The sequence below is a fragment of the Chenopodium album genome, chromosome 13 (genome assembly GCF_948465745.1).
Source record: "Chenopodium album chromosome 13, dcCheAlbu1.1, whole genome shotgun sequence".
NCBI classification, from domain to species: domain Eukaryota; kingdom Viridiplantae; phylum Streptophyta; class Magnoliopsida; order Caryophyllales; family Amaranthaceae; genus Chenopodium; species Chenopodium album.
The window spans coordinates 3,226,840-3,244,862 of NC_137846.1; the positions used below are offsets into that span (position 1 = coordinate 3,226,840).

The 18,023-nt window shown below is 35.2% G+C and overlaps 2 protein-coding genes across 4 annotated transcripts; one reads left to right on the forward strand and one right to left on the reverse strand.

The window, feature by feature from the left end:
* Positions 1 to 28: 28 nt before the first annotated feature.
* On the forward strand, positions 29 to 6,039 carry LOC145575980 (V-type proton ATPase subunit H-like). 2 transcript variants are annotated; one of them, XM_081633762.1, is made up of 12 exons: positions 29 to 115; positions 225 to 291; positions 1,413 to 1,538; positions 1,802 to 1,904; positions 1,984 to 2,056; positions 3,548 to 3,613; positions 3,705 to 3,822; positions 4,104 to 4,298; positions 4,452 to 4,577; positions 4,801 to 4,926; positions 5,135 to 5,314; positions 5,472 to 6,039. In XM_081633762.1, exons 2-12 carry the CDS (start codon positions 256 to 258, stop codon positions 5,718 to 5,720), a joined length of 1,398 nt encoding a protein of 465 aa, XP_081489888.1. In that variant the 5' UTR covers positions 29 to 115; positions 225 to 255; the 3' UTR covers positions 5,721 to 6,039. The 2 variants fall into 2 exon arrangements, with proteins under 2 accessions (XP_081489888.1, XP_081489889.1); XM_081633763.1 differs by having other exon boundaries at positions 3,711 to 3,822.
* A 730-nt stretch (positions 6,040 to 6,769) lies between these two features.
* Positions 6,770 to 15,201, reverse strand: LOC145575981 (uncharacterized). 2 transcript variants are annotated; one of them, XM_081633765.1, is made up of 13 exons: positions 14,992 to 15,201; positions 14,188 to 14,298; positions 12,684 to 12,815; positions 12,199 to 12,617; positions 11,777 to 11,869; positions 11,605 to 11,643; positions 10,134 to 10,223; positions 9,916 to 10,018; positions 9,660 to 9,740; positions 8,882 to 8,958; positions 8,485 to 8,565; positions 7,726 to 7,817; positions 6,780 to 7,209 (listed from the first exon to the last, which is right to left on the reverse strand). In XM_081633765.1, the coding sequence occupies exons 1-13, from the start codon at positions 15,041 to 15,043 to the stop codon at positions 7,086 to 7,088; spliced, it is 1,494 nt and encodes a 497-aa protein (XP_081489891.1). In that variant the 5' UTR covers positions 15,044 to 15,201; the 3' UTR covers positions 6,780 to 7,085. The 2 variants fall into 2 exon arrangements, with proteins under 2 accessions (XP_081489890.1, XP_081489891.1); XM_081633764.1 differs by having other exon boundaries at positions 6,770 to 7,209; positions 12,199 to 12,815.
* Between the last annotated feature and the right edge of the window lie 2,822 nt (positions 15,202 to 18,023).

Below are 18,023 nucleotides of genomic sequence, written 5' to 3' on the forward strand. Positions count from 1 at the left end.
ATTTACAAGAAAAAAACAAAGATTTAATCATACAAGTATCGCCACGAAAGCACGACGACACTCTGGTATCCTTCCTCCATATCCCTTTCTCTCTCTTCCCTTCCATCTTCCTCTGGTGAGCGATCTACTCTCAATCTATCTTTCTCTCTCTTCCCTCAATCTTCTCATCTTCTTCATTCTCTGTTAATTTGAGATTAACCCTTTTTTCTAATTTGTATTTTTAGCATTTGAAGTTGGAAATTCAGCACCCAATCAATGACGATCGATCATGCCGAACTCACCACTGACCAGGTTTGATTTTTTTATTTTTTTTTTAAAATTTCTGAAATACCCTCTTTCAAATTTTCCTGAATCATTGATTCGTTGACCTTGGTTCATCTTTTTCTTGATTTTGGTACTAATTGGTTTGATTGGTTATTGTTTTGATCTTAATTTTTAGTTTATTGATTTCAATTTGTATGGGTTATCTTCAGAATTGTTGATTTTTTTAATTAATTGACCTCATTCAATTTTTATGATGGGATTTTCAATTTTTGTAGGGTTACTTGATCTGAATCGAATTTGATTGTTAGTGGTAATGTTGCTGAAATTTCCAGGAATTATTAGTTAATGGTGTCAATTTTTTGCTTTGGTAAATTTAGGAAGTTACCAATGATTTAGCAGTTTGTCATTGTTTTGATGGGGCTAATTTTTGTCTCAGTCAATCCACATTACGGTTTTCGGGCAAATTCCGGGTAAAATGCAATAAATGAACGCCTTAAGTTGTACTCTAGAAATTGCTTTGAGCGGTTGGAAACTCTAGCATTGCTTTTACAATGGTTCTTAATAGATAAGATATTTGGGGTGTGTGTGTGTGTTGGGGGGGGGGGGGGTTTGTGGTCCGAGAGCATTCGATTCGACTAGTGAACACTTCAAAGCTGTCTAGCAATGCTGACTACCATATTTGATTCGACTAGTGAACACTTTAAAGCTGTCTAGCAATGCTGACTACCATATTAGTGTTGTGGCAACAGAAATATGTTGTTGATGGAAAATTTTCTACCTTTTGATGCTCGAGCTATTATTGATGCTTGTAAGGAATTGCATTGTGTTTTTCATTTTGTATTAATGATGCCCTTAAAAATTATGGTTAGATTAACCACATTGAGTCAAGCCATTTGATTGCATACTATCTATTGCCAAAAAAGAAAGCCTGAGGTAGTTTTGGTTTATTAATTGTACTACTTGTTGATCTTGTGTTAAGCTGTACATGGATGTTCTCTAAAGATGAACACGAGAACTTTAAATCCTTTGGTTTCCTGGCACCATGTATATTTGTGCTTGATTTGTAATTCATTATATGTAATCTATTATGTTGGTGTAAAGTGTGAATTAATTATGTTTTTGTATATTTTTCCTTGTCTTTTTCAAAGGTTCTCAAAAGGGATATTCCATGGGAGACATACATGACAACAAAGTTGATTACTGGGACAGCCCTCCAACTTCTAAGGCGTTATGATAAAAAACCAGAGAACCAGAGAGCTTCTTTGCTGGATGATGTAATGTTTTATTTTGCTTCTTAGAAATTGTTGGCTTTTCAAGAAATTTTATTTTGGTGTTATCTGTCATGACCTACCCTGTTTTTCTATTGAATAATTGTGTTTCAGTAGAGAAGGGACATGCCCAGTAAATTACCATCAAAATTAATCTTTCTGATACTGAAACCAGTAATATGGCTTTTGGACAAGAACATGGTTTTGCATTGTGATGTCTTCAGCTAATGGGTATATATAATTCTAATTTCTGGCTGTACTTTTAACAGGATGGTCCATCTTATGTTCGGGTTTTTGTGAGCATTCTGCGTGATATTCACAAAGAAGAGACAGTGGAATATGTACTTTCTTTAATTGATGAAATGCTCGCTGGTAAATGCTTGAGACTTTAAGCCATCTGCGTTTGTATAACTTACTATAGACTAATTTTCTGTTTTCCCCCCTTCTGCAGCAAACCCAAAAAGAGCTCGGCTGTTTCATGATAAATCACTTGCAAGTGAGGATATCTATGAACCATTTTTAAGGCAAGTATATGAAAATAAATTTGCTGGTCCATTTCTTTCCTCACCCTGTACAAACAAATAGGAGTTTGATCCTTGTTGGTTGTCACTTAATGTAGAATTGCATCCTCATTGAGCTAGTAATCTTTATTGATGGTTTTGTTGAGAAGATTGAATATCAGTTTTCTGTTAATGATACAGCATCATCTAATTATGGTTGAATTTTAACCAATTAGATTTGGAATTCCCAGTTCGACCAGTAGATATAAATGTGTAATGGTTGGTTTGAGTCCTGGTGAGGGCAGGGTATGACTAGGGACTTAAGAGAAATCATTTTGAAACCAGGAGTGCATGGTTGAATGTGAGTGATTCATGTTGTGGCAATGTGATAATGAATGTGACCTATGTGCTTGAAGTGGCTATATTTTAGTGATGAACAGGCCGTGGGTTATGACAAAAGACAATTGAAAATGTTTGGAGCATGTTGGACGGAAATTGGCCTACTCCCGGGGCGGGCGGGGTGTTTGTTACAATGGTAGCACATTATAAGGTTATACTTTATTTATGAGAAGCTTGTGAAGGAAGATGGATAGTTGTTTACAGGGGAGAGAGGGAATCTAATTTGTGTATAAATATTGGAGTGTAGACTGAGAGAGTCATTCAACTTTCTTTTGCATTTTGGAGGGAACAAACTCTATCAAAAGCTTTGTTTTTGTTTTTGCATTTTGGAGGGAACAAACCCTATTAAAAGCTTGTAGATTGTAACAACTTTCTTTGTTCAATCATAGCTTCACCTTCTAATTTTCTTAATTACGTCTTGTTAAATATTCAGCTCTTAGCTGAATCTATGGAACCGTCATAAATTCATGGATTTTTCTTCTATGCTGCTACCACTAAGATTTAAGGGCTGCTACTATGAGGGAATTATTTTATGTGGCGATCAATTGGTAGAGTTTATGGAATTCTTGAGGTGATAGTGCCGTTTAAAAGGTTACAATTAAATTTCTCGTATAAAAATTGTGCTCACCTTTTAGCTTGTTAACATTTGCGATTCTCTTGACTGCCTTGGAGCTAGGAAACCCCATATTTCGAGAATGATATTTTTGTTGGCTTTTAAAGTTACGAGAAGAGTAGAAAGGGTAGCATCTGAAATCAGACTCTGAACTGGTTGGGTTGTCTTAAAGCTGAGTTTGCTTACATTTGGACCTTTGCCATACCTTGCTTGTGATAGATTCATACTAGATTTTATTGTTTATGAATGAAAGAGTAGCAATTATAATGAAGCTAGTTTCTATTACCATACTGTTATCTGAATGCTTCCAGTGAAGGCACCTAGGTTGAGAGTGAACCAAGGGTTAAATGTCAAGCCACTATTAAAGAGGTGCTTAGCCTTACCTTTGCAATTGTAGTGAGACTATTGCCACTCTGCACATTCTATTATTGGTTTATACTTTACAATTTTTCATTCCAAAGTCTCCTTATTCTGCTTTAACATTCTTGTATGAATTCTTCCAGATTGCTATGGAAAGGAAAATGGTTCATACAAGAAAAGAGTTGCAAGATACTTGCATTGATTGTAAGGTACTGAAATATAATCTGTTTGCTAATAATTGGTTTGTGGCTACATGACTTTCTTGTTGTACCTGTAAGTAATTTTGCCTGATCATTCTAGTGCTAGACCTAAAACTCAGTACAGTGGAGCTATGAATGGTGAGGCCTCGGATTCCAAAAGCAAATTGACCACCATAGATGATGTCTTAAAAGGATTGGTGGAGTGGCTTTGCACACAGGTTCGATCATTTTTTTTTTAATAAAAATAAATATCTTCTTGCAAATCTGTTTGCTTTAATATGACTTCATGCATCTGGACAAATTTGCTGATGTGGTCTTAATATATCTGTAGCCTGTTTGTCATTTTTTGGCTTTTTTCTTTTTTTCTTTTTTCTTTTTAAACAATGCTTTATGTGTCTACTTTAGTCAGCTTAGTCTTATTAAGTATTCAAAATCTAGTGAGATCGATGCTCTAGATTTGTCTTAGTGAATAATAACTTTGCTTATCAATATTCTGCAGCTAAGGAATCCTTCTCATCCGGTTCGTGGTATCCCTACTGCTGTGAACTGCCTTGCTACTTTATTGAAAGAACCTTTGGTCAGATCGTCATTTGTTCAAGCAGATGGAGTAAAGCTACTTATTCCATTTATTAATCCGGTAGCCAATCCATCTACACCCTTAACATCTACACAGTCCACTCAACAATCTATGCAGGTAATGCTTTTGTTATTTCAGTAAGAACCAAGTATCCTTTCTGTCAGTGCATCTATGCTCCTCCATTGATTTTTGCTGATGGCAACTTATGAGTGCACATTTGTATATTTCTTCACATTCTTATGTGGATGGTTTTTCCTTTTACATCAACAGCTCCTTTATGAAACCTGTCTCTGTATCTGGCTATTGTCATTCTACGAACCTGCAATTGAGTACTTGGCTACTTCCAGATCCCTGCCCCGGATGACAGAGGTTGTCAAGAGTTCTACAAAGGAGAAGGTAATGTTTAGTGCTTTTAAGTTTTTTTATTGGAGGATTTACCAAGGACATATAATCCTATTGGCTTAATTGGTTAATCTCGCGATTTTGTAAAGTCAGTCTTGCAAATAGCAAACACGTCTTATATCTCTGCTTTTGTAATGTATTGGTTTATTTTTGTATGCATTGTAGATTGTACTATTAAATATCAATTAAGTGAGTTGTATGTTTGTAATTCTGTCAGGTTGTTAGGGTTATTGTCATGACTTTCAAGAATCTGCTTCCAAAAGGGACATTTGGCCCTCAGATGGTGGACCTTGGGTTGCCTCAGATTGTCCAAAACTTGAAAGCTCAAGCTTGGGGTGATGAGGTGAATATTTTTGCATGTTGTTACAATGGCTGACAAGAAATACTTAAAGTGTGCAACATCTTTTGCATCTGTCACTACGGAATTTACTGTGATACTTGCCTTATTCATTAGGAACATTAAAGTTTTGAAATTTTTTTATTTTAGATTCTACACTTTCTTTTTCGTGAATATTCATTTTTTGCTGTTCTTTATCCTTAATTTAATTCAGGACCTTGTGGAGGCTTTGAATCAACTAGATGAAGGCCTGAAAGACAATGTCAAATTATTGAGTTCATTTGATAAGTATAAACAGGAAGTACTTCTTGGCCATCTTGACTGGTCCCCAGTTCACAAAGACGCTTTCTTCTGGCGAGAGAATATCAAAAACTTTGAGGAAAATGATTTCCAGGTGAATCTCTTTTCCAGCTGTTAATCTGATCGATATTGCACACTATATCTATATTTGAAACCTCTTTTCAACTTCGTTCAATAATGTACCTCATTGATTGACTAATACTCAACTTAGCTATTGACGTCTTGGTTATTACATTGCTTCATGGATGCAGATCTTGAGAGTCCTCATCACTATTTTGGACACCTCCAATGACCCAAGATCCCTTGCTGTGGCTTGCTTTGATCTCTCACAGTTTATTCAACATCACCCATCCGGGAGATTTATTGTCAATGATCTCAAGGCTAAGGAGCGGGTGATGAAGTTAATGAATCATGAAAACGCTGAGGTTACCAAGAATGCTTTACTCTGCATTCAAAGGCTTTTCTTGGGAGCCAAGTATGCAAGCTTTTTGCAAGTTTGAAATGTATTTATCCGAAGAAATTACGCAGATATCAGCGTGCTTAGGCGGATTCACTATGTCATTAGATATTTATGATATGTTTAAATGATTGATTGTTGTTCAATATCCCCTAATAAACAGTATGCGTGTCAGCTCGTTGAGGCTCGCAATATGGCATAGACGAACAAATGAGGTCCCCTATAGATGGGTGTTTTTTTTCCCCTCTGCGGCAAGGTTTTGCGCGTGTAATTTTACCTTTTTGTAGGCTGGATGTATTGTTTCATAATTCTCATGCACAGTCTAAACAAAAATAAAGCTTAGTTCTTTTGTTCTTTGCACATTATGTATTTTTCAGCAATTGAGTTTCCTACTTGGTGCAGAATCTTTATTTTACAGTATCAGACTGGCATTTATAATCTTTTCTTTTGTTTTAGGATTATAACTTGAAAAGGTGATACTTAAGATGGTGGAAAGAAGGGACTTTCTTTTGTTTTTATCTCTGATATACTTCATATGATGGATCGGATCGGATCTGATCTACTAAATTTAAAGCATGAATTTAAGCTATACGTAAATGATGTAGTCAGATAGATCACGTCTTTGGATACAAGGAAAATAGAGCTCTATTGTATTTGTGAAACTTGCAACAATACAAAGTATATGATTAAGGGACACACTAGCATAGTTGCATTTTAGCGTACAATTCCCATAAATAAATCCTCTCTTTAATTAACTTGTATGGCTGTAATCCCATATATTGTAGCAAGACAGGATATATGAATAACATTTATTGCCCTTGCTTGAAATAAGTGATGGGGAAGAGAGATAAATTACACTCATAAAATCATGTCATATCCTCGTTAACTCATAATATCAGTTATGGACTGTCTTTATGGCACTGTTTAATATTAAGGCTGAAACAATGGCATAAAGACAGTCGATAATTGATTCTACAGCGCATATGTATGCAACTTTATGCTAAGAGGGGGCTGAACAGTAGCATGCCGTGTCAAAGACTAGCAACGAGGACTTAGCCCGGTGAACTTCAAAGAAATGAGCAGCAGCCTTTCAGCTAGATAAACACCAACCACTTTGCTAAAAAAAAATCTCATCGAGATGTTAATATGATTGCGAAGGTATGCATATCATATACGCAGTATCAAGAATATTTAAGCTAGCCAAACGTACAAAATTATCAGCTTCCTCAAGTATGTACATCTCGACTCTGACCTATTTCCATAGCACTTCAAATCCATTCCAGTCACTATAGTCTATATATTCATACAAATTAATTACATTAACTGGAACAAGAAACGGGAACTGGCATCTTAAAAAAAAACTGTAGATTTTTAGCATCCCTATTTAAAAAAGTTGGACATAATGGTTTCATTCAGCTTCAAGTTCTGCAGCGAACTTCTCGAGTCGTTGTCCCTCATCATCATAGTCCCGGAGCAAAGAATGATTAACAGAACCATCATCTTCAACAGCATGTATCTGCCTCCCACCAAACCTTCACAGAAACGGAAAGAATTATGAGAAATAAATGATGCCAGGAAACAAGTTCTGAAAAAACGGGTAGAGGAAAATTTGCTTACAAAAGCAGCAGAATCAATTTAAGTTATTTATAAAGATACAAGTTAAAGGCTCAGTGCAGACAGTGACTACTCTCAATGGACCATCTGGCAATATAGAGGCTCAGTGAAGACAGTTATATCAGGAAGACGGCTAATGCAAGCATTGCCTAAATAGTTATCTTAATTCTTCAGAAGTCCAGGTTGTCTTATGAGGCAAAACATCCAAAACATTTTCCTAGAATAATCTGCTCTTACTCTTGATCATATTACCATATGATGATTATAGAGATCATACTTTTTGGGTTAAAAACACACAATTGAGGATTGTATCCACGTGAAAGAATTTTGGGGGTACCATTTAACTACAATTAGCAAGACACGATATTTGCTTCAAAAGCTTTTAAATATTCTATACGTTATTTCATTCAAAAACAAGAAATGTCTGTACTTACCATCTTCTATCCATCAATTCTATACACTTTTTAGCATCATTTCTGTCCTTGTACCTGACTAACACAACTCCATGTGGGTTGTTCTCACAGACCTGTCAAATCAAAGGAAATCAGATATCAAAACAAACCAAAATTGAAGCGTGAAAGGATAATGTGGAGATGGCCACCATTATCATATGCTTGTGCACAAAACCCATAATACGAGCATGAGTTCTACAGACAACATGCATGATGTGGGAAATTAATTAGAGATAAATTTATGACTAATAGACAAAATTACTACCTTCATTCAATAAAGCATCAAAAAGACAACATCACAACCTTCTTTGTTTCATGGGGTAAATGGAAAGCTGTCGGACAATTCTCAAGGAACTTATACATAAAATAGGAAAGCGATAAAATGATTAACAAAATGCAAGAACCAGGGAAATCAAGAACCATACTATATACAGAGTTATTGGTAGACTTTATTGCCCTCATAATTCCTCATTATCATGTGTTATAAAGTTAGAGCTAAAATGGAACTGTAAAATTATCTCCCCCCCCCCCCCCCCCCCCAACCCAAGGTAAAGCTCTAAGATCCATTGTTTATGTATGCAATTCGCAAAAATTTCAATGATAAGAATCTCAAGTTAAACCCATAAAACAAGTAAAATGAGATTCATAAGATGACTACGTTGAGAGCAATTACATTCAAACTGAACATAAAGCAAACAAGCTCGTCGTCTCAATTCTATAAGAGTTAATAAAGCAACGTACCTTGACAGATTCCACTGGACCAAGCTTTCCACATTCCTCACGGACATCTACCTCCAATTCATCACGTAAACTTAATTCTTCCTGTACAAGTAGCAGCAATATCATCAACAAATTAAAGTTCTGAGCGTGAATGATTTAACAGAGTCTGCCCTAGAAAAGATATCCACTCATGCAAACATTTACTTCTCTCTCCCTTCCTCCAAAGGGACCTTATCTTTGGTTTATGTCAGGAGAGGAGCATTAAGGAAAATGCTTGCGACAATCATTTTGGCCCACAAAGGCTTGACTAGTCCAGTAGACCAGTACTATTATTCACACCAACTAATTTAAAACATGTGGTTTAAGGATAATGGAGATGAGATACAGAAATATGAACCATAGAGTAACTTAGACTTACTCTCATTTCCGCAGTTGTAAACATGTTGCTCAAGACAACTGTAGCCGGGATCATAAGCTTTGAATCATCACGACCCCCTAATAAATGCAGAGAATAAAGATGGTAAGTTGAAGTGAGAAGGTAGCCATGAAAAATGCAATGACATGTCCAAAATGAAACATCCGCATCAACCACATGGTAGGTTTTAAGAGGGAAAAGAAACTGATCGTGCTTTAGAATTCAACTTCAACCTTTTTTTTTGGTTTCAGGGCCTCATCCCATCTTCCAATAATATTCCAAGATTAATGCATAAGTGAAGCACCAAAACAATGCTTTTAAACACACATGAAAGGCATAGCTTTTAAACACACAAGAAACCTAAAGGCAACATTAACAATAAGGAATTATTTGTTGTATTTCCTCATCAAATTAAAATGATAGTACAGAGAGTCACAAATGGAACAGCAAGAGCAGTAGTGTTCACCAAAAGGAGCAGCAATTAGAAAAACATAATGACAAAGAATATCAAGTACAAGAAGCACTTAGTATTAAGGATAATTGGACATGAATCCATGAGCCCATCAAATTCAGCAGATTTAGAGCGCAATGGTGTAATACCAGGAAACAACCCAACACTGAAAAGAGATGCCAAAACAAGAGCATAATATAGCCCTATATATCAGCAATTAAACATCTACTACTCTATTAGTCGGCTTTTCAGCAGCCATTAAGTTCAAGATCCTTCCTGCCATATTGATAGTAAAGCTCAAAAAAGGATGAGAAAGGACAAGAATAATACCCCAACCAAGCATCTTCTCTTCAACCTTCTTTAGTTTCTGTTTCTTCTTTTTATCTGTTTGTTTGGGAATAAACTTCTCCCCTGAAAACATAATATAAAACACATCAAAAACATGTGGTCCTCAAGCAATCATAATTTGCAACTCAAGACCAGATATTGCCTTAAGGGCATTGCATATTAAGGAGAGGGGGGGGGGGGGGGTGACCAAAAAGAAAAACTTTCCATCTGAAAACTGAGTACTAATTCCCACATATACCTTTCTGCTCGAACTTTGCTGGGGTTACAGACATTGGTATCTTCCCTTCAGGCCGGAAAGGTGTCCCATCTAATATTTGTGTTGCCAAAGCTACTGATGGCTCCTAGTAAGATTTAGCAAAACGTGAACATATTTAAAATCATGAATTACTAAAAAAGTTTTACTGCGCATTAATTTTAGTATCTAACAAATGTTTTTTTAAAAAAAAAAAAAAATACCTTAAGATATGTAACAAGTGCATCCCCCTTCTTTTTTCCAGTCTCCTTGTCAAAATACAATTTCACACGAGGCTTTTTACTCTCAGGATCCTGGGATAATTGGTGTCAATGGGATTCCAAGTTAAAAGCTAACACAGCAATAATATAACGGTATGCAAATATTAAAAACCCATGACAGAATCAAAATATTTAAGTTGTCAACATCTAATATTCCAAACAAGAGGCTACATTCATGAAGCAAGATGAGTCTGCTTTCAGCCTTTATCACTATTCAGTTCACCGTCATTTTAGCACATGATATCGGAGGTAAAAAAAACAGCTAACAGCCAGTTATGGCCTATTATTTAACTGTCTCAAAAGCTGAGAAGCATCCAAACATCTCAATATGTAAAGCAAGCAGCCAGTTACAGTGTGAAGAATTAATGGAAATAACCTGGGATCAATCTCTAAATACAAGAGTGAAGCTTGTTAGTCGTACAAAAAAATATTATTCTAGGCTTTGTACCCCTTCAACCATTGGATTATAATTTCCTGAGCATTTATTCAAGCAAAATACTCAAGCAAGTGAGGATTCAGATAAACTTTGGCTTGCCTAAGCAGTACGACAAACACAAGAGTTTGGATTCTTTAAAGGATCAAAAAGGAGAAAGATGGCTAAGATTAAAGTTCGATCAGCAGCATCTAGTGCTTGCATACATGCTAAGGCTGGAAAGGAAGCCCTTCAATGATACTGTCCCTGGTGTCAGGAGATGGCATGCTCAAAACTGCAGCCACTTAATACCTCAATGGAGTTCTTCTAAATCTTAAAACAAAGAGGAACAGATACTTATGGAAAGGCTGAAGTGCCTGAAAATTTTGTACACTGCTCTATACAGCTTCATCGAATTTGTAATCTAGTCATATAAAGAGTTTCGCCTACAACATCAACATTAGCCCAATTCCTGTAAAAAGGCTCCCGCCCAATGTGGGTAAGGTAGGTTGGATGCGTGATGTGCTACCCAAATGATGTGAGGCTATTAACATTAGACAGTTGATCCCAAAAGTGACTAGATCATGAATAAAAAAAGTAAACAAGACACTTTAATCAAGTGCATAGCATTATCCCAATTACCGGAGGGAGAAAGAAGAAAAATATTTTTGCTAAGAATTGTTGGAAAAGCATAAAGCAAAAAGACAACATAGAGAGAACACAGTTTACCCGGAAAGGAAAAAAAAAAAAAAAAAAAGCCCATAAGAGCCCAAACATAAGAGAACCGCACTACACCAATTTCCTAGCCTACATACACTAAAACAAATTAAACTTTCTTATTAGCAATTTACACAATGATGATTTCAAAATTAGCAATTAAGATATATACACACGATCTTCAGCATTCAAGCCAACTTTAATAAGCAAAGGAATTGTACATGTGCCATATGTCATAGAGTAGATTTAATTTTATGCATAGAACTATAGAAATCGTATTTTTACCTCCTTTATTATGCCACACTTAGAGAAAACCTCTACTATCTGCACAAAATTAACAGATATGTCAAACAAAACTTATCCAGAAGCTAATACAAGCATACATTATTTATCACTCTATGTAAGCTTTAAGGTTTTTTTGAAAAAAAAAAAATCTAATTAATGGGTAAGGACTCACTTCCTCGATTGTAACATCATCCGGCAATCCAGTCACATAAACATGTGTGTTCTGCTTCAACTCAAACCAGCTGTCTGGTGGTTTATTTGCTTCCTGTTAAAGAGCATTATAAGAAAATATGGACAAATTAATTCAAGTAACAAAATTGAAGACATCAAAGAGGTACTGTACAGAAGAAACACTGAGAAAGTATCGGTAGCATAACTGCCCTTTATCTGCACAAAAGGTTTAGCTATTATAACATCTTCAATCCCTACAATCCCCCCCCCCCCCCCCCCCCCCACACACACACACAACTACCCTTTAATATATCATGGGTTCTATGTAAACTATAAGTGATGCTAGACTATAATATATGAACATTAGTAGCTAGCTATTTATGTGAAAGAATAGTAGCAACAACTAAAAGCATATGCATTAACCTTTTTCTCAGTCTTTGTATCTGGCTCTTTTCTCTTAGAAGGTTTTGTCTCCTTTTCTTCTACAACCCCAACAATGGTATTATCATCTATATTTTTAAGTGTATCATCCACAGTTAGTATTGGGAAAACCTCCTCTTGTTCAACAAATGTCATCTCCTCCAATCTATATCCCTCTTCCTCATTTCCTTGATTCTCCTGTGGTACCCATGCTCTAAGACTACGATCCCACTTGTAAGTAGTTCCATCATCATCAGTAAATTCTTCCTCCCCATCAGGTGGAGTTGAGGGTCTCTCCTGATCAAGTCCACCTAAATCAACAGAAGCTGAACCATTATTCAGCATCTCAGCTTTAGCTTGAGCCTCTGCCTCTTTTACTTCCTGTTGCCATTTCTCGAACTCATCATCTCTGATGGCAGGTACTGCAAGGAAATCACTATGTATAAGACCCGTCTTTCCTGGATAACAATGAGAATAAAAATACTGACCTGCTGAAAAATCAGTTGCATGACATTGTACTCCAGTCATCAACTCAGGAATCGATGAAAGTGGCTGCCAGTCAGATCTTCCTTGAGCCCATACAAAGGTGCTCTCTGTCAGGTATCCGTTTAGAAAATGCTCTGCTCAGGCGAAGTAAACAAGCTAAGTAGTTGGTTCAACATGATACAGATCACGTAACCGTGCTATTGGTAACTGGTATAACTGTAATTGAAAGAGACACAAGAGGAACTAATAAATTCCAAAAGGCAAATGCTGACCAACACAGATGACCAAAAAAACACAACCAAAAGAAGAATAAAAGGAAATGATATATTTGAGGACAGGATATGCCTCTAAGTGACACCAACTGATGATTGAAGGAAAATCTGTGATTATATATATAAGAGGTGAATATAAACCAAATATACACATCAAATTTCACCGTGGAAAGCCAATGAAAACCCAATGCAAATACAATGCTACTCTAGTGGAAATGAAGAAGTGGCAATACGAGAATACATGAGAATGGTTACAGCCTATGTGCAGGTAATTGATACCAAAATAACCAAGTTTGAAATTTTTAAGAGAAAACATGAATATGATTGATTAGTTATGCTGGCATGGTTATTTAACTGAATCATACAAACCCATAATTCATGAGCCATAATGATAGAGAGTAGTACTAGGATGGGTAACCTCCTAGAAAGTCCTCATATTGGTTACATGTAGCCGACCCCACTTATGGGATAAAGGCGTTCAAGAAGAAGAAGAAGAAGAAGGAGATACATACCCATAATTCACAAAAGAAAATTTAGAGTTTGAGAACAAAAATTGGGTGGTGGTAAGCAGATTAGGCATGAGGAATATTCCTTTCTCATTTTCTTAATTTCAAGTAATTTACTCACTCATGCCTCTCAACTAGTCTATAACTTACAAGCTTCTTGGTTAGTATCTTGAATTTTCTTAATTTCCTCGTGTACAAAGAGATGAAAAGTGAGAGTAAGTTAAATGGTTGTAAGCCATTCCAGCATGAATATAGATACTACTAACTTCTTTTTCCTGCTTAGACTTTCTCAATTCCCAAGTCATTTCCGCACTCATACTTCTCCAAAATTCTATTATTCTTAGCTAAATTTTCCATTTAGGAGAATTGGAGAAATCCCTAAATTGAGTTAATCTAGATTTGCTGGTAGCACTACATCAAAAGTTCAAACTTCAAAGACTATATAACTACAACCTGCAATTTGACTACTAGCTTATGACTTACACACAGGTAATATTTCATCTTATAACCAAAATAATTTTGGAAACACACAACATGAACGAGGAGTGTAACACACAAGTCATTTGATGTCACATCCTACTTCACAAGCAAATCATTATACACGACAATCTCATTTAATTTACAATAATAAAGTATTAAGTACCCTGAGCTACAAGCTCCAGCAGAACAGAACCATAAACTAAGTGATCAATCACAAATAACTACACAGTTGATAAGGTAAAACTCACGCTGCAATTCTGACAATGTGTATGGGCCGATCTGCTGCTGGTTTGGATCAATTATATACCATCCCACTAGAGCATTTTCTGGTAAATGCTGAGTTGTTGTACCCTCAGTCCCTGATAACAAACAAAGACAATAGACAATATAAAAACCCCATACATGTGAAAAGAAAGTAAGACCTTCCTCGACGAAACACAAATGTTTCAAACAAAACCCGATTACATTAAAACCCGTAGCAACCGTAAACCCTAGAAGCAAAGCCCTATTACTCTTAATCATTTTCACACACATCATTCTACTCCCTCCATCTAGAAATAATTGTCACATCACCCCAACCCCCCATAACGAACGATATGACATGACATGATTTCACTATACCACTATTCCCACATTATTGATAATCACGAGGTTTTCCAAACGTCCTAAAATAGTACACATAACAATATCTCCAACATAACATGCTGATTTTGACCTAAATAATTCATCTTTAGGGTTCTATATAATCGAAGTACAAAACCCAATTCACAAATTCATAAAAAAAAAAAAAAAAAAAAAAAAAAAAAAAAAAAAAAAAAAAAACCGCAATAACATTGACAAAACAGCAATAAATTCATTGAATATATTGAATATGAACTCAAGGGGCAGTCAAAAAACATTAAATTATCACACACCATAGCATAAATAGAATCAAGAATCAATTTTTAATTTTATTTTTGGCAGATTAAAGGGTATAATCAAAAAAATCAAATTAAAAGCATAAATTAAAGGAAATAAGATAGCGAAAATGAAAGGGAAAAGAAAGCACTTGCCTATGAGAAATTGTTGGGGGTGCTGTAAGCTCGAATCATCAACCGACGACATTGTTATTCAACTCGAAGAAGATGAACGCGAGGTGGGTTTGAAGATGGGTATTTGCCGATTAATTTGCAGTGCGATTTCTTTGTGTTTATGGTTTTTCTGGAAACCTCGACATGGTAGTGTGTTTTGTGGAGATTGGAGAACAATAAAATTGAGCCCCTTTTTTTCAGTTAATTGCTGGAAAAAATTACTACTGTGGTAGTTTAGATTTGGCATTAGATTGACCATGTTTGGGCCAGAAAAAATGTGTCTGTACCGGCCCAGGCCCTATGCACAACACAACTCTTCTGATGGATCGATCGTGTCGTGCTTGGATTATTGATATCTCTCTTTTGGAGGGTGTTTGTTTATGACGTGTCGTCCCTAAAACACATGTCAGCCTATGAGGTAATGCTCACGCAGTCACGCCATATTATGTAGTCCTTAAGTGACGACTTATTTTTGTATCACGTATGAGAAACTAAGTAGGAAAATACATCATCTAAAAAATTCCGATTATTAGAGGAAATGAAAGGACCATAGTTAGCTATCTAATCACCTTTCCGATAAATGTGTAAATGTTGAAATGTCGAAAAACAATTAGACAACTACCTTATATTATGAATCAATGTTGTAATTTGTCAAGATATTTGGAAGAAGACCCTTGATTTGTAATGATATTCAAGGTACACCCTGTATCCCTAAAGTACGGATCTCAACAAACTAACAATATGTAAAACATTGTGTTTAATAATTAAAACAAAAATTCAATTGCACTCATGATAAATTTTTTTTATTACCTAATTGCTTGCAAAATATTGATTAAGATAATGTTCTATTTTTATTAGTAATAGAAAATATGAATAAACTAATATTATTATTGATTTTGCACTTAAATCACTTTCATATTTATTTAAGTGTACTAATATAACTTCGAAAATACCCTTTTCATTGGCTAACTAGTGTTAGGCCCGGACGATGTCCCGAGTTACTGCATTATTTCCATGACAAAAATCTTTATTAATATTTAATTTTTATTAAATGGCATGTAATATGATAATAACTTAGTGGCTAATGCGTTGAAATTTAAACTTGAGGTTGTGGGTTCAAATCTTGTAAGAATCATATTTTTAGACATGGAGTGAAAATCGGATTAAATGAGGGGACATCTAAACTTCTTTAGGAACGCCTTTTAATATATACTGTAGTATAGATTTATCGTAACCTAACACTTAGGCCCTATTTAGAAAAATATAGATGTGGAGGTAGCTATGTGGAGATACATGTGGTAATAAATATTAGTTGTGCGAATAATTATTAATTGTTAGTGTTTTTATTATTAATCTATATTTTTTTGAAAGTATATTATTAACATATACTTTATTAACTTGCAAACTCACAAAGTACATTTCTATCATCATTATTACCTTAACAAGTAATAAAAGCAAGTATTTAAGGTTCTCAATATGTTGAGACCTCCTTTTCCTACATTCTTAATGTACATAGAATAATTTTGTTTTGAATTTATTTTGGAAGATAATCCTTAAAATTGTTGTTAAAATACCCACTCATTAGAGCTAGGCACATGTTAGGCTATAAAGGTCCACGTGTTTTGCTAACGTGTCTTGTGTTTTAACAGGTCATGGCCGAATGGGTCAAAATAAGTCTTATATATGCCTCATCAACGTGTCTTTTGTGCTAGATCAAACTCATGTCGGCCTAATTCATGTCCAATTTTACTCCTTATTTTATTGAGAGCTTTTCCTCCCAAAAACACAACTTAGAGCTATTGAGTTTTCTTTAAGTACAAATCCTAAATCTAAAACTATCAATTCATACTCATGTCTCTTCATTATCTAAGTGTCTTGCATAATATTGCTTAAAATAATTTTCTATTTTTATTATTAATAATAGAGATTATGAACTTTTTTTTTATCCTCTATACTCAAATATCATATCGATTATAGAAAAATTATTATTATTGAATTTGCACTAAAGTACTTTCATATTTATTTAAGTGTATTAATACAAGATACAACTTCAAAGATACCCTTCTTGTTTAGGGTAAAAAAATACCCCAAATACGTGGTCTAATCCCATGGTGACACGTGACCCAATCAAGAGGCGACACATGTCACTATAGGAAGATGACACGTATAAAGAGCGTGAGAGCACCTGAAAAATAAAGAGAGTAAAGGTCTCCTTACATCAGGAGGCCCAACTACCCTTGAAAACCGCAAAACGGCGCCCTAGAGGAACACGTGTCCTACACTGATTGCGCAGCCAATCAGAGCACATATTCCTAGGTCACTTATCCTAAGAGGCACAAATTTTCACCTCTATAAATACCACAATCATTGATGATGAGAGGGGTGAATTGTGACATAACATTAAATAAAGCACTAAATTGCTCCAACTTCTCTCTACTTTCTCTCTCTAGTCTTACTCCGTTTTCCGATCACTAATTTGATCGTTGGAGGCGGATCTCCGATCACCGGAGTTCCGTAGTTTTGCAGGTGTCCGAGTCTCATTGCCAGCGAAGCGTAACCAGTATCCCAAGGGATTCTAAAAAAACCCGAAACACTTCTCATTGATCATGTTTTTTTTATTTTTTTTATTATTATTATTATTATTATTATTATTTTTAATAAAGGTCATTTATCACAACCCAATATTAAGGCCATGTTCGACAAAATATATAAATATGAAGGTAGCTGTGGTAGTAATTTTTAGTGTTATTATTAATGTACATATTTTTTTTGAAGGTATATTATTGACCTATACTTGATTAACTCACCAAGTACATTTCTATCATCATTTTACATTAACTATCAAACAAGTAATAAAAGCAAGTATTTAAGGTTCTCATTATGTTGGGACCTCCATTTTCTACATTCTCTATGTACATAATAATTTTGATTTGAGTTTATTTTGGAAGATAATCCTTAAAATTGTTGTCAAAATACCCCTCATTTAGAGCTAGGCACACACTAAGCTATAAAGG